At 46.1% G+C, this 15667-nt stretch overlaps 1 protein-coding gene across 1 annotated transcript in view; it reads left to right on the top strand.

Annotated features, from left to right (window-relative positions):
- LOC120021159 (protocadherin-16-like) overlaps window positions 1–15667 on the top strand; it is an 86047-nt gene that overhangs the window by 16825 nt on the left and 53555 nt on the right. Inside the window, exons 9-12 of the mRNA XM_038964798.1 lie at window positions 8513–8760; window positions 9209–9398; window positions 9698–9993; window positions 11550–11665. Of these exons, the coding sequence (XP_038820726.1) occupies window positions 8513–8760; window positions 9209–9398; window positions 9698–9993; window positions 11550–11665 (850 nt within the window). The remainder of the gene's footprint in view (window positions 1–8512; window positions 8761–9208; window positions 9399–9697; window positions 9994–11549; window positions 11666–15667) is intronic.

Raw genomic sequence — 15667 nt, 5'->3', positions numbered from 1 at the left:
TATTACCATCCCCAACACTAGGGTCAACACTATTACCATCCCCACCACTAGGGTCAACACTATTACCATCCCCAACACTAGGGTCAGCACTATTACCATCCCCACCACTATTACCATCCCCACCACTAGGGTCAACACTAGTACCATCCCCAACACTAGGGTCAACACTATTACCATCCCCACCACTAGGGTCAGCACTATTACCATCCCCACCACTATTACCATCCCCACCACTAGGGTCAACACTATTACCATCCCCACCACTATTACCATCCCCACCACTAGGGTCAACACTATTACCATCCCCACCACTAGGGTCAACACTATTACCATCCCCAACACTAGGGTCACCACTATTACCATCCCCACCACTAGGGTCAACACTATTACCATCCCCACCACTAGGGTCAACACTATTACCATCCCCACCACTAGGGTCAACACTATTACCATCCCCACCACTAGGGTCAACACTATTACCATCCCCACCACTATTACCATCCCCACCACTAGGGTCAACACTAGTACCATCCCCAACACTAGGGTCACCACTATTACCATCCCCAACACTAGGGTCAACACTATTACCATCCCCACCACTAGGGTCAACACTATTACCATCCCCACCACTAGGGTCAACACTATTACCATCCCCACCACTAGGGTTCAACACTATTACCATCCCCACCACTAGGGTCAACACTATTACCATCACCACCACTAGGGTCAACACTATTACCATCCCCAACACTAGGGTCAACACTATTACCATCCCCACCACTAGGGTCAACACTATTACCATCCCCACCACTTTTACCATCCCCACCACTAGGGTCAACACTATTACCATCCCCACCACTATTACCATCCCCACCACTAGGGTCAACACTATTACCATCCCCACCACTATTACCATCCCCACCACTAGGGTCAACACTATTACCATCCCCACCACTATTACCATCCCCACCACTAGGGTCAACACTATTACCATCCCCACCACTATTACCATCCCCACCACTAGGGTCAACACTATTACCATCCCCACCACTATTACCATCCCCACCACTAGGGTCAACACTATTACCATCCCCACCACTAGGGTCAACACTATTACCATCCCCACCACTAGGGTCAACACTATTACCATCCCCACCACTATTACCATCCCCACCACTAGGGTCAACACTATTACCATCCCCACCACTAGGGTCACCACTATTACCATCCCCACCACTGTTACCATCCCCACCACTAGGGTCAACACTATTACCATCCCCACCACTAGGGTCAACACTATTACCATCCCCACCACTATTACCATCCCCACCACTAGGGTCAACACTATTACCATCCCCACCACTAGGGTCAACACTATTACCATCCCCACCACTAGGGTCAACACTATTACCATCCCCACCACTATTACCATCCCCACCACTAGGGTCAACACTATTACCATCCCCACCACTAGGGTCACCACTATTACCATCCCCACCACTATTACCATCCCCAACACTAGGGTCAACACTATTACCATCCCCACCACTATTACCATCCCCACCACTAGGGTCAACACTATTACCATCCCCACCACTATTACCACCCCCACCACTAGGGTCAACACTATTACCATCCCCACCACTAGGGTGAACACTATTACCATCCCCACCACTAGGGTCAGCACTATTACCATCCCCAACACTAGGGTCAACACTATTACCATCCCCAACACTAGGGTCAGCACTATTACCATCCCCACCACTAGGGTCAACACTATTACCATCCCCAACACTAGGGTCAACACTATTACCATCCCCAACACTAATACCATCCCCAACACTAGGGTCAACACTATTACCATCCCCACCACTAGGGTCAGCGCTATTACCATCCCCACCACTAGGGTCAACACTATTACCATCCCCAACACTAGGGTCAACACTATTACCATCCCCACCACTAGGGTCAGCACTATTACCATCCCCACCACTAGGGTCAACACTATTACCATCCCCACCACTAGGGTCAGCACTATTACCATCCCCAACACTAATACCATCCCCAACACTAGGGTCAACACTATTACCATCCCCACCACTAGGGTCAACACTAGTACCATCCCCACCACTAGGGTCAACACTAGTACCATCCCCAACACTAGGGTCAACACTATTACCATCCCCACCACTAGGGTCAACACTAATACCATCCCCACCACTAGGGTCAACACTATTACCATCCCCACCACTAGGGTCAACACTATTACCATCCCCACCACTAGAGTCAACACTATTACCATCCCCACCACTAGGGTCAACACTAGTACCATCCCCACCACTAGGGTCAACACTATTACCATCCCCAACACTAGGGTCAACACTATTACCATCCCCACCACTAGGGTCAACACTATTACCATCCCCACCACTAGGGTCAACACTATTACCATCCCCACCACTAGGGTCAACACTATTACCATCCCCATCACTAGGGTCAACACTATTACCATCCCCACCACTAGGGTCAACACTATTACCACCCCCACCACTAGGGTCAGCACTATTACCATCCCCAACACTATTACCATCCCCACCACTAGGGTCAACACTATTACCATCCCCATCACTAGGGTCAACACTATTACCATCCCCATCACTAGGGTCAACACTATTACCATCCCCACCACTATTACCATCCCCACCACTAGGGTCAACACTATTACCACCCCCACCACTAGGGTCAACACTATTACCACCCCCACCACTAGGGTCAACACTATTACCATCCCCAACACTAGGGTCAACACTATTACCATCCCCACCACTATTACCATCCCCACCACTAGGGTCAACACTATTACCACCCCCAACACTAGGGTCAACACTATTACCATCCCCACCACTAGGGTCAACACTATTACCATCCCCACCACTAGGGTCAGCACTATTACCATCCCCACCACTAGGGTCACCACTATTACCATCCCCACCACTATTACCATCCCCAACACTAGGGTCAACACTATTACCATCCCCACCACTATTACCATCCCCACCACTAGGGTCAACACTATTACCATCCCCACCACTATTACCACCCCCACCACTAGGGTCAACACTATTACCATCCCCACCACTAGGGTGAACACTATTACCATCCCCACCACTAGGGTCAGCACTATTACCATCCCCAACACTAGGGTCAACACTATTACCATCCCCAACACTAGGGTCAGCACTATTACCATCCCCACCACTAGGGTCAACACTATTACCATCCCCAACACTAGGGTCAACACTATTACCATCCCCAACACTAATACCATCCCCAACACTAGGGTCAACACTATTACCATCCCCACCACTAGGGTCAGCGCTATTACCATCCCCACCACTAGGGTCAACACTATTACCATCCCCAACACTAGGGTCAACACTATTACCATCCCCACCACTAGGGTCAGCACTATTACCATCCCCACCACTAGGGTCAACACTATTACCATCCCCACCACTAGGGTCAGCACTATTACCATCCCCAACACTAATACCATCCCCAACACTAGGGTCAACACTATTACCATCCCCACCACTAGGGTCAACACTAGTACCATCCCCACCACTAGGGTCAACACTAGTACCATCCCCAACACTAGGGTCAACACTATTACCATCCCCACCACTAGGGTCAACACTAATACCATCCCCACCACTAGGGTCAACACTATTACCATCCCCACCACTAGGGTCAACACTATTACCATCCCCACCACTAGAGTCAACACTATTACCATCCCCACCACTAGGGTCAACACTAGTACCATCCCCACCACTAGGGTCAACACTATTACCATCCCCAACACTAGGGTCAACACTATTACCATCCCCACCACTAGGGTCAACACTATTACCATCCCCACCACTAGGGTCAACACTATTACCATCCCCACCACTAGGGTCAACACTATTACCATCCCCATCACTAGGGTCAACACTATTACCATCCCCACCACTAGGGTCAACACTATTACCACCCCCACCACTAGGGTCAGCACTATTACCATCCCCAACACTATTACCATCCCCACCACTAGGGTCAACACTATTACCATCCCCATCACTAGGGTCAACACTATTACCATCCCCATCACTAGGGTCAACACTATTACCATCCCCACCACTATTACCATCCCCACCACTAGGGTCAACACTATTACCACCCCCACCACTAGGGTCAACACTATTACCACCCCCACCACTAGGGTCAACACTATTACCATCCCCAACACTAGGGTCAACACTATTACCATCCCCACCACTATTACCATCCCCACCACTAGGGTCAACACTATTACCACCCCCAACACTAGGGTCAACACTATTACCATCCCCACCACTAGGGTCAACACTATTACCATCCCCACCACTAGGGTCAACACTATTACCATCCCCACCACTAGGGTCAACACTATTACCATCCCCAACACTAGGGTCAACACTATTACCATCCCCACCACTAGGGTCAACACTATTACCATCCCCAACACTAGGGTCAACACTATTACCATCCCCACCACTAGGGTCAACACTATTACCATCCCCACCACTAGGGTCAACACTATTACCATCCCCACCACTAGGGTCAACACTATTACCATCCCCACCACTAGGGTCAACACTATTACCATCCCCACCACTAGGGTCACCACTATTACCATCCCCACCACTAGGGTCACCACTATTACCATCCCCACCACTAGGGTCAACACTATTACCATCCCCAACACTATTACCACCCCCAACACTAGGGTCAACACTATTACCACCCCCAACACTAGGGTGAACACTATTACCATCCCCAACACTAGGGTCAACAGAGAGCTCTATTACCATCAGATAGGGTTTAGCTAGCTAGGGTGTTATGAACGGGTGTGCTGGATCGGCGAGTGGACACTCGTTTAAAATGTTTTTGTTTTAACCCAATCCCATACCGTAACTTTTACCCTAACTATTTGGAATGAGTGCCTAAACGTAATGTTTTAACTCCCCCCCCCAAATAAAAAATACATTATCCTTCGAAAATGTGACGTTTGAGGAGAAACGTCTAATTCTGCAGTGAGACTGAGAGAACTTGTTGGCCTGACCGATAGCTTGTTGGCCTGACCGATAGCATGTTAGCCTGACCGATAGCTTGTTGGCCTGACCGATAACTTGTTGGCCTGACCGATAGCTCGTTGGCCTGACCGATAGCTTGTTGGCCTGACTAATATCTTGTTGGCCTGACCAATAGCTTGTTGGCCTGACCAATAGCTTGTTGGCCTGACCGATAGCTTGTTGGCCTGACCAATAGCTTGTTGGCCTGACCGATAGCGTGTTGGCCTGACCAATAGCTTGTTGGCCTGACCGATAGCTTTTGGCCTGACCAATAGCGTGTTGGCCTGACCGATAGCTTGTTGGCTTGGCCGATAGCTTGTTGGCCTGACCAATAGCTTGTTGGCCTGACTAATATCTTGTTGGCCTGACTGATAGCTTGTTGGCCTGACCGATAGCTTGTTTGCCTGACCGATAGCTTGTTGGCCTGACCAATAGCTTGTTGGCCTGACCGATAGCTTGTTGGCCTGACCAATAGCTTGTTAGCCTGACCGATAGCTTGTTAGCCTGACCGATAGCTTGTCGGCTTGACCGATAGCTTGTTAGCCTGACCGATAACTTGTTGGCCTGACCGATAGCTTGTTGGCCTGACCGATAGCTTGTTAGCCTGACCGATAGCTTGTTAGCCTGACCGATAGCTTGTTGGCCTGACCTATAGCATGTTAGCTTGACCGATAGCTTGTTAGCCTGACCGATAGAATGTTGGCCTGACCGATAGCATGTTGGCCTGACCGATAGCATGTTAGCCTGACCGATAGAATGTTAGCCTGACCGATAGCTTGTTGGCCTGACCGATAGCATGTTAGCCTGACCGATAGCATGTTAGCCTGACCGATAGCATGTTAGCCTGACCGATAGCTTGTTAGTCTGACCGATAGCATGTTAGCCTGACCGATAGCTTGTTGGCCTGACCGATAGCATGTTAGCCTGACCAATAGCTTGTTTGCCTGACCGATAGCTTGTTGGACTGACCGATAGCATGTTAGCCTGACCGATAGCATGTGTGGGAGCATGTCTCTGAAAGGGAATGTTAACACACTTGTTTCATTTTTTTGTCCTCCCATCATTGATTTCCTGTCTTGAACACTACAGTTCAATATTATACCTGTGTTCCTAACGCCACCTGATTCCCTACAGTATAGGGTGCACTACTTTTAACCAGAGCCCGATGGGACCTGGTCTAAAGTAGTGCACTGTATAGGGTGCCAATTGGGACACAACTATGTCTATTGGAAAATCATGGTTTAAGGCTGTGGGGACAAAAAAACATTTTTTACGGTTATAGTCACTGACAGACAACATCTGGACAACTGTTGGTCTGTCACTGTCCACCCAGACATGACCTATTTCTTTAGAAGGGTATTTCATCCGTTCAAACCTGGGGGGACTTGTCGGTCTGAGTCAATTCATTTTGACAGGCATAAAGCACAAGATGAATTGTATTACAGTGAATGGAGTTGAAATATACAGTGTCTGTCAAAAGTTTGGACACACCTACTCATTCAAGGGTTTTCTTAATTTTTTTTACTATTTTCTACATTGTAGAATAATAATAGTGAATACATCATGCAGTAACCAGAAAAGTGTTAAACAAATAAAAATATATTTCAGATTTTAAATTCTTCAAAGTAGCCACCCTTTGCCTTGATGATCGCTTTGCACATTCTTAGCATTCTCTCAACCAGCTTCACCTGGAATGCTTTTCCAACAGTCTTGAAGTAGTTCCCACATATGCTGAGCACTTGGTGGCTGCTTTTCTTTCACTCTGCGGTCCAACTCATCCCAAACCATCTCAATTGGATTGAGGTTGGGTGATTGTGGAGGCCTGGTCATCTGATGCAGCACTCCATCACTCTCCTCCTTGGAGGAGAGCCTGGAGGTGTGTTGAGACATTGTCCTGTTGAAAAACAAATGATAGACCCACTAAGCGCAAACTAGATGGGATGGCGTATCGCTGCAGAATGCCGTGGTAGTGTTGCTGGTTAAGCGTGCCTTGAATTCTAAAGAAATCACTGACGGTGTTACCAGCAAAGCACCCATACACCATTTAAGTCATTTAGCAGACGCTCTTATCCAGAGCGACTTACAAATTGGAAAGTTCATACATATTCATCCTGGTCCCCCCGTGGGGAATGAACCCACAACCCTGGCGTTGCAAGCGCCATGCTCTACCAACTGAGCCACACGGGACCACCATAACACCTCCCCCTCCATGCTTCACGGTGGGAACGACACATGCGGAGATCATCTGTTCACCTGTTCAATTCTCACAAGGACACAGATTTCCACTGGCCTAATGTCCATTGCTCGTGTTTCCTGGCCCAAGCAAGTCTCTTTGCTGCAATTCAACCAGGAAGGCCTGATTCACACAGTGTCCTCCGAACAGTTGATGTTGAGATGCGTCTGTTACTCTGTGAAGCATTTATTTGTGCTGCGATGTCTGATGCTGGTATCTCACATTTTTTATATTTTTTTAATATAAATATACATTTTTTAAATGTAACCTTTTTTTAACTAGGCAAGTCAGTTAAGAACAAATTCTTCCCGTACCGGGGATAATTTTTACCTTGTCAGCTCGGGGATTTGATCCAGCAACCTTTCGGTTACCGGCCCAACGCTCTAACCACTAGGCTACCTGTCGTGCCAAAAGGGTTAAAACTCTAATGAACTCTGCAGCAGAGGTGACTCTGGGTCTTCTTTTCCTGTGGCGGTCCTCATCAGAGCCAGTTTCATCATAGAGCTTGATAGTTTTTGCGGCTGCATTGACTGCCTTTCATGTCTTAAAGTAATGACGGACTGTCGTTTCCCTTTGCTTATTTGAGCTGTTCTTGCCATAATATGGACTTGGTCTTTTACCAAATAGGGCTATCTTCTGTATACCCCCCTACCTTGTCACAACACAACTGGCTCAAACGCATTAAGAAGGAAAGAAATTCCACAAATTAACTTTTAACAATGCATTCCAGGTGACGACCTCATGAAGCTGGTTGAGAGAATGCCAAGAGTGTGCAAAACTGTCAAGGAAAAGGGTGGCTACTTTAAAGAATCTAAAAATCTAAAATATATTTTCATTTGTTTAACACTTTTTTGGTTACTACATGATTCCAAGTGTGTTATTTCATAGTTTTGATGTCTTCACTATTATTCTACAATGTATAAAATAGTAAAACATGAAGAAAAACTCTTGAATGACAAGATGTGTCCAAACTTTTGACTGGTACTCTAAGTACTTTGCTCTGCTTTCCCACCCATTTTAAATGATTCCCAGTTGCATTGAATTAAATTGAAATAAACTGGATTGAACTGGATTGAACTGGTTTGAACTGGTTTGAACACACCCTGTCTGTCTTCCCCTGCAGGTTCTGAGCTCCAGTAAGTCTTCAGCTAAGAACACTCTCTCCATGACTCTCAACTCAGTGGAGGGCGTTGCCCCAGGCTCTGTCATTGGTTCTGTCCGGTCACATGACCAGAGTGACACGCTGTCGTTGGACGGCCAGGTGACGTACGTGGTGGTGGACGGGACGGACCGGAAGGGGACGTTCATGGTTGACCGTGTTACGGGAGACGTGTACCTGGTCAGAGAACTGGACTATGAGGAAGGGGATAGGTGAACCTGCTAGTTTATCCTATTCTTCATTTACATCTTTATTAAACCTATTATACGGGATACATCTGGGAGTTTAGAGGAGATTTCCTTTTTCGATCATTTACTTTTATCTCAACTTGACTTGACTGTCTCTCTTTTTCTTTTTCTTTCTTTCTCTCTCTCTCTCTCTCTCTCTCTCTCTCCCTCTCTCTCTCTCTCTGTCTCTCTCTCTCTCTCTCTCTCTCTCTCTCTCTCTCTCTCTCTCTCTCCCTCTCTCTCTCTCTCATTCTCTCTCCCTCTCTCATTCTCTCTCTCTCTCATTCTCTCTCTCTCTCTCTCGCATTCTCTCTCTCTCTCTCTCTCTCTCTCTCTCTCTCTCTCTCTCTCTCTCTCTCGCATTCTCTCTCTCTGTTTCTCTCTCTATCTCATTCTCTATCTCTCCCATCCATCCATCCCATTCTCCTTCCAGGTACACTCTGCATGTGGAGGTATCAGATTTCACGCTGGCGTACCCCAGCAGTCACAGAGTACAGCTGGACATTAACGTCCAAGACAGCAATGACCACGCCCCCCAGTTCACCGAGGACCCCGTTACCATAGTGATACCAGAGAACACCCAGCCGGGAGCCTCCATCTACACCTTCCAGGCTGCTGATAAGGTGGGACAGTAGTAGGTTAAATAATAAAATATAATAAAATAAACAGCTTTACGTATGATAATAAAATAGTAAAATATAATCAATAATCTGATAAATTGAGAAATGGGGGAGAAGAGATAACATGTTGGAGTTACCTCACTGTAGGAGTTAAGATGTCTCTTCAGGTTCAATGATTTTGTTGCTATTAACTATCAAAATCTCAGGAGTTGGGCTGATAAGGTAATGTCTTGTCCCTAAAACAAATCATACTTTAGGTGTTATTACGTTAATCAGATGTTCTCATGTCTCTGTTCCTTTAGGACGGCAGCGGTCCCAACAGCGAACTGCGTTACTCCATCCAGCACCGCTGGCCTGACTCCCTTCACCTCCTGACCCTTGACCCTTCCACTGGGGTCCTGACCTTGGGTCAGGAGTTAGATCACGAGACCACGTCTTCCCTCTACCTGGTTGTCAGGGCGACCGACCAGGCGGAGGACGTGTCCTCGCGGCGCTGGGGGTCAGTGACGGCCCGGGTGTTTGTGACGGACGAGAATGACAACGCTCCCGTGTTCAGCTCATCCTCCGCCGTCAGTGTCATGGAGGACCAGCCTGTCGGGTGAGCAACACATTCACTAGGAGGCGTATCTCATTAAAATGATTAAAAGCACAAAGTTATAGGGGAGAATTGACCTCCATAATGTAAGAAGTTGAGCTGTCCATCGTCTAGTCCAGATACCGTGTATGCATCTGTAGATCTTGTCAAGAGGAGACATTTGGAGAAATCTGTAGACCTTGTCAAGAGGAGACATAAGGAGAAATCTGTAGACCTTGTCAAGAGGAGACATTTGGAGAAATCTGTAGACCTTGTCAAGAGGAGACATAAGGATAAATCTGTAGACCTTGTCAAGAGGAGACATTTGGAGAAATCTGTAGACCTTGTCAAGAGGAGACATAAGGAGAAATCTGTAGACCTTGTCAAGAGGAGACATTTGGAGAAATCTGTAGACCTTGTCAAGAGGAGACATAAGGAGAAATCTGTAGACCTTGTCAAGAGGAGACATTTGGAGAAATCTGTAGACCTTGTCAAGAGGAGACATAAGGAGAAATCTGTAGACCTTGTCAAGAGGAGACATAAGGAGAAATCTGTAGACATGGTCAAGAGGAGACATTTGGAGAAATCTGTAGACCTTGTCAAGAGGAGACATAAGGAGAAATCTGTAGACCTTGTCAAGAGGAGACATAAGGAGAAATCTGTAGACCTTGTCAAGAGGAGACATAAGGAGAAATCTGTAGACCTTGTCAAGAGGAGACATAAGGAGAAATCTGTAGACATGGTCAAGAGGAGACATAAGGAGAAATCTGTAGACCTTGTCAAGAGGAGACATAAGGAGAAATCTGTAGACCTTGTCAAGAGGAGACATAAGGAGAAATCTGTAGACCTTGTCAAGAGGAGACATTGTCACGTTCCTGACCTTGTTTTCCTTTTGTATAGTTGTGTTTAGTGGGTCAGGACGTGAGCTGGGTGGGCAGTCTGTGTTGTTTGTTCTATGTTAAGTGTCAGTGTTAATTGACCTTGTATGGCTCTCAATCAGAGGCAGGTGGTTGTCGTTTTCCTCTGATTGAGAACCATATACAGTACAAAAAAAAGTATGAATGTATGTACTTGTAAGTCGCTCTGGATAAGAGCGTCTGCTAAATGACTTAAATGTAAATGTAAATATATAGGTAGGTTGTTTCACATTGTTTGTTGTGGGTGGTTGTCTTCCGTGTCTGTATGTCTACCACACGGGACTGTTTCGTTTGTCGTTCGTGTATGTAGTCTGTTCCTGTTCGTGCGTTCTTCGTAGTTTGTAAGTTCTCAAGTCAGGTCTGTCTACATCGTTTATTTGTTTTGTAGTCTGTTAAAGTGTTTCGTGTTTCGTCTTACTTTAATAAACTTCAGTATGTCATATAACAACGCTGCGCTTTGGTCCAATCCCTACTCCTCCTCTTCGGACGAAGAGGAGGAGAACAACCGTTACAGACATAAGGAGAAATCTGTAGACCTTGTCAAGAGGAGACATGGATGAGGCCTCAATCACAAAGGAAAGTGAAAGATTGATACCAAAAACCTAGCTTGACTTTTAAGGTCTAGGTCCTGACTAGCTGCTGTGTGTTTCTGTGTATTGTCAGGTTCGTGGTTGTGTACGCGATGGCTCGTGACGAGGATGAGGGAGAGAACGGACGAGTGTCCTACAGCATCCAATCAGGGAACAGCGCTGGACGTTTCAGCCTGAACCCCAACACCGGTAAGACATCTGACCCCTGACCCCTGGCCTCTGACAGGAGAAAGACCCTAACACTACTGAGACTTCCAACACAGACTCCATCCTACAGATGGAGGATCTTAATTTGATCACTCTTTTGTTCCTGAGCCGCAGGAAAGGCATAAATTCACTGAAAGCTGTTATGTTAACAGTATTCCACATTTTATGTAGCCTCATTTTAACCAACTAATAGCCTAACCACATATCAACCAACATTATGGACTAAATGTTCAAATCTTGTTGCAGCGGGATTATTTTTGCTACGTCAATAGAGGTCAAATTAAGATCCTACACCTGTAGTCCTCCTAAACCTAACACTGCGACCTCTGTCTCAGACCATAGAACAGGGAGAATCATATACAGTTCCTTCAGAAAAGTGTTCAGTAGCCTTCACTATTTACACATTATGTTACGTTTACAGCCTACTTCTAAAATTGATTAAATCAAATTAATTCCTCAGCAATCTACACACAAATACCCCATATTGACAAAGCAAAAACTGGTTTTTAGAAATTCTTACAAATGTATTAAAAATAAAAAAACAGACACTTTGCTATGAGACTCTACATTGAGCTCAGGTGCATCCTGTTTCCATTGATCATCCTTGAGATGTTTCTACAACTTGATTGGAGTCCACCTGTGGTAAATTCAATTGATTGGACATGATTTGGAAAGTCACACACCTGTCTATATAAGGTCCCACAGTTGACAGTGCATGTCAGAGGAAAAACCAAGCCATGAGGTCGAAGAAATTGTTGAGGCATGCCTGTTAAATGAAATAAAGTCCAGGCGTCACATCTGGAGGAAACCTAGCACCATCCCTATGGTGAAGCATGGTGGTGGTGGCAGCATCATGCTGTGGGGATGTTTTTCAGTGGCAGGGACTGGGAGACTAGTCAGGATCGAGGGAAAGATGAACAGAGCAAAGTACAGAGAGATGCTTGATGGAAACCTGCTCCAGAGCACTCAGGACCTCAGACTAGGGTGAAGGTTCACCTTCCAACAGGACAATGACCCTAAATACACAGCCAAGACAAGCAGGAGTGGCTTCGGGACAAGTTTCTGAATGTCCTTGAGTGGCCCAACCAGAGCCCAGACTTGAACCCGATCTAACATCTCTGGAGAGACCTGAAAATATATGTGCAGCGACGCTCCCCATCCAACCTGACAGAGCTTGAGAGGATCTGCAGAGAAGAATGGGAGAAACTCCCCAAATACAGGTGTGCCAAGCTTGTAGCATCATACCCAAGAAGACTTGAGGATGTAATTGCTGCCAAAGGTGTTCCAACAAAGTGCAGAGTAAAGGTACTGAATATTATTATAATTTTTTTTTTTTTAATGAATTAGCAAACATTTACAAAAACCTGTTTTTGCTTGGTCATTATAGGGTAGTGTGTTTAGATTGATAAGAGGGGGGGGGACGGGGACGATTTAATCAATTTTAGAATCAGGCTGAAACATAACAAAATGAGGAAAAAGTCAGGGGGTCTGAATACTTTCCGAAGGCTCTGTATATTTATTTACAAGCAGGGTACAGATTTCAACATTTTACAGTCCTTAGAGATGCCCTACAACACGTGTTGGTCTGGACTCATGTTTCACTACTGTAGTATTATTCTGGAGTTGGTCCCTAATTGATGTAACACATTTTAGTCTTTATCATGTAGGCTTATTCTATACATTTACATCATTGACCTTAATCATTATCCCTCCCATAAGGGGCATGAACTACCACACGTTTCCATGGACCCATTACAAGTCATTACATCCCACTCCTGAGCTGGGCTTAAATACTATTTGAAATCTTTCAGATAATTTTTTTCTTCTTGTCTTCCTGGATGGGCGGGGTTTGTAACCCGTGTCACTGTTCTATTGTTTCCATTGCGCCAGTCAAGCTCAATCAAGCCCAGATAGAGTATTATTAAAAATGTAAAATAGTATTTCAGCCACAGGTGGTTGGTGGCACCTTTTAATTGGGGAGGACGGTCTCGTGGTAATGGCTGGAGCAGTATCAGTGGAATGGTATTAAATACATCAAACACTTTGGTTTCTATCACGTTTTAAGGTATGACCCAGGTGCAGACAGTGTTTGAAGAAACTAAAGTTGATTCTTTAAACAGGGGCAGGTAAAACGACAGGTCAAGGTCAGGCAGGGGTCAATAATCCAGAGTAGTGGGGCAGAGGTACAGGACGGCAGGCAGGCTCAGGGTCAGGTAGAGGTCAATACCGGAAAACCAGAGAACAGGAACAACCGAGAGATAGGAGCCGAGGGGGAAGGCTTGACGAAACAAGCTGGTAGGCTTGACGAAACAAAAACGAACTGGCGACAGACAAACAGAGAACACAGGTATAAATACACAGGGGATAATGGGGAAGATGGATGACACCTGGAGGAGGGGTGGAGACAATCACAAAGACAGGTGAAACAGAACAGATGGTGACAGGGTTCCATGTGTTTGAAAGTCCATTGGCTCCATTCCAGACTACTTTTATGAGCCGTTCTCCTTCTCAACAGCCTCCTGTGATTTCAACCCAGATGTGCTCCTGAGTTGTGTCTACAGAGCCCCTGGCTGTTAAAACATCCCTTAACCCCTCAGCTCATTCAACATCTTTCAATGCCTCAGAGCAATATCAAGAGGGTTGGGCACAGTAACCGAAAGGTCGCTGGTTTGAATCTCCGAGCCGACTACGTGAAGAAAAGAAATCAGTCGATGTGCCCTTGAGCAAGGCACCTTAACCGTAATTGCTGTGTACTTCTGAGTCCCAAATGGCCCATAGAGCCCTAGTGAAAAGTAGTGCACTATATAGGGAATAGGGTGTCATAGGACTCTGGTCTAAAGTAGTGCACTATGGAGGGAATAGGGTGCCATTTAAGATGCTTGTGAATTCTTTGGTTGTCCTCTAATGACAGATGTGTTCATGGGAACCTGGTTTTATTATGGCTGGAGAAGCAGAGGAAACCCTTTGATATGTTATATATGTATATATTAACATGTCGTTTCTCAATCATCAGCACTGGGTAATATAATGGAGGCCACACATCCCACGCTGCTTGGAATTAACAGAGGGGTAGTCTACAGTACAGAGAGACAGGTAATGAAACAGAGGGGTAGTCTACAGTACAGAGGGACAGGTAATGAAACAGAGGGGTAGTCTACTGTACAGAGGGACAGGTAATGGAACAGAGGGGTAGTCTACAGTACACAGGGACAGGTAATGAAACAGAAGGGTAGTCTACAGTACAGAGAGACAGTTAATGAAACAGAAGGGTAGTCTACTGTACAGAGGGACAGGTAATGCAACAGAGGGGTAGTCTACAGTACAGAGGGACAGTTAATGAAACAGAGGGGTAGTCTACAGTACAGAGAGACAGGTAATGAAACAGAAGGGTAGTCTACAGTACAGAGAGACAGGTAATGTAACAGAGGGGTGGTCTACAGTACAGAGAGACAGGTAATGCAACAGAGGGGTGGTCTACAGTACAGAGAGACAGGTAATGAAACAGAGGGGTAGTCTACAGTACAGAGAGACAGGTAATGTAACAGAGGGGTAGTCTACAGTACAGAGAGACAGGTAATGTAACAGAGGGGTGGTCTACAGTACAGAGAGACAGGTAATGAAACAGATGGGTAGTCTACAGTACAGAGGGACAGTTAATGAAACAGAAGGGTAGTCTACAGTACAGAGAGACAGGTAATGCAACAGAAGGGTAGTCTACAGTACAGAGAGACAGGTAATGCAACAGAGGGGTAGTCTACAGTACAGAGGGACAGAGAGAGGTAGTCTACAGTACAGAGGGACAGGTAATGAAACAGAGGGGTAGTCTACAGTACAGAGGGACAGTTAATGGCGGTTCCAGATGAGTCTAGCTTAGTTTCTTTAAGCCATTACTGATGAGGCTGCTGAATTACCCACCGCTAATGTTTAACTTCTGGTTTCTGTCACTCCTCAGCCTGTATTATAGATGGGGGGGTCACTCAGGCT

The sequence above is a fragment of the Salvelinus namaycush genome, chromosome 26 (assembly GCF_016432855.1).
Source record: "Salvelinus namaycush isolate Seneca chromosome 26, SaNama_1.0, whole genome shotgun sequence".
Classification (NCBI taxonomy): Eukaryota; Metazoa; Chordata; class Actinopteri; order Salmoniformes; family Salmonidae; genus Salvelinus; species Salvelinus namaycush.
This window is presented reverse-complemented; position numbering and strand designations above follow the sequence as displayed.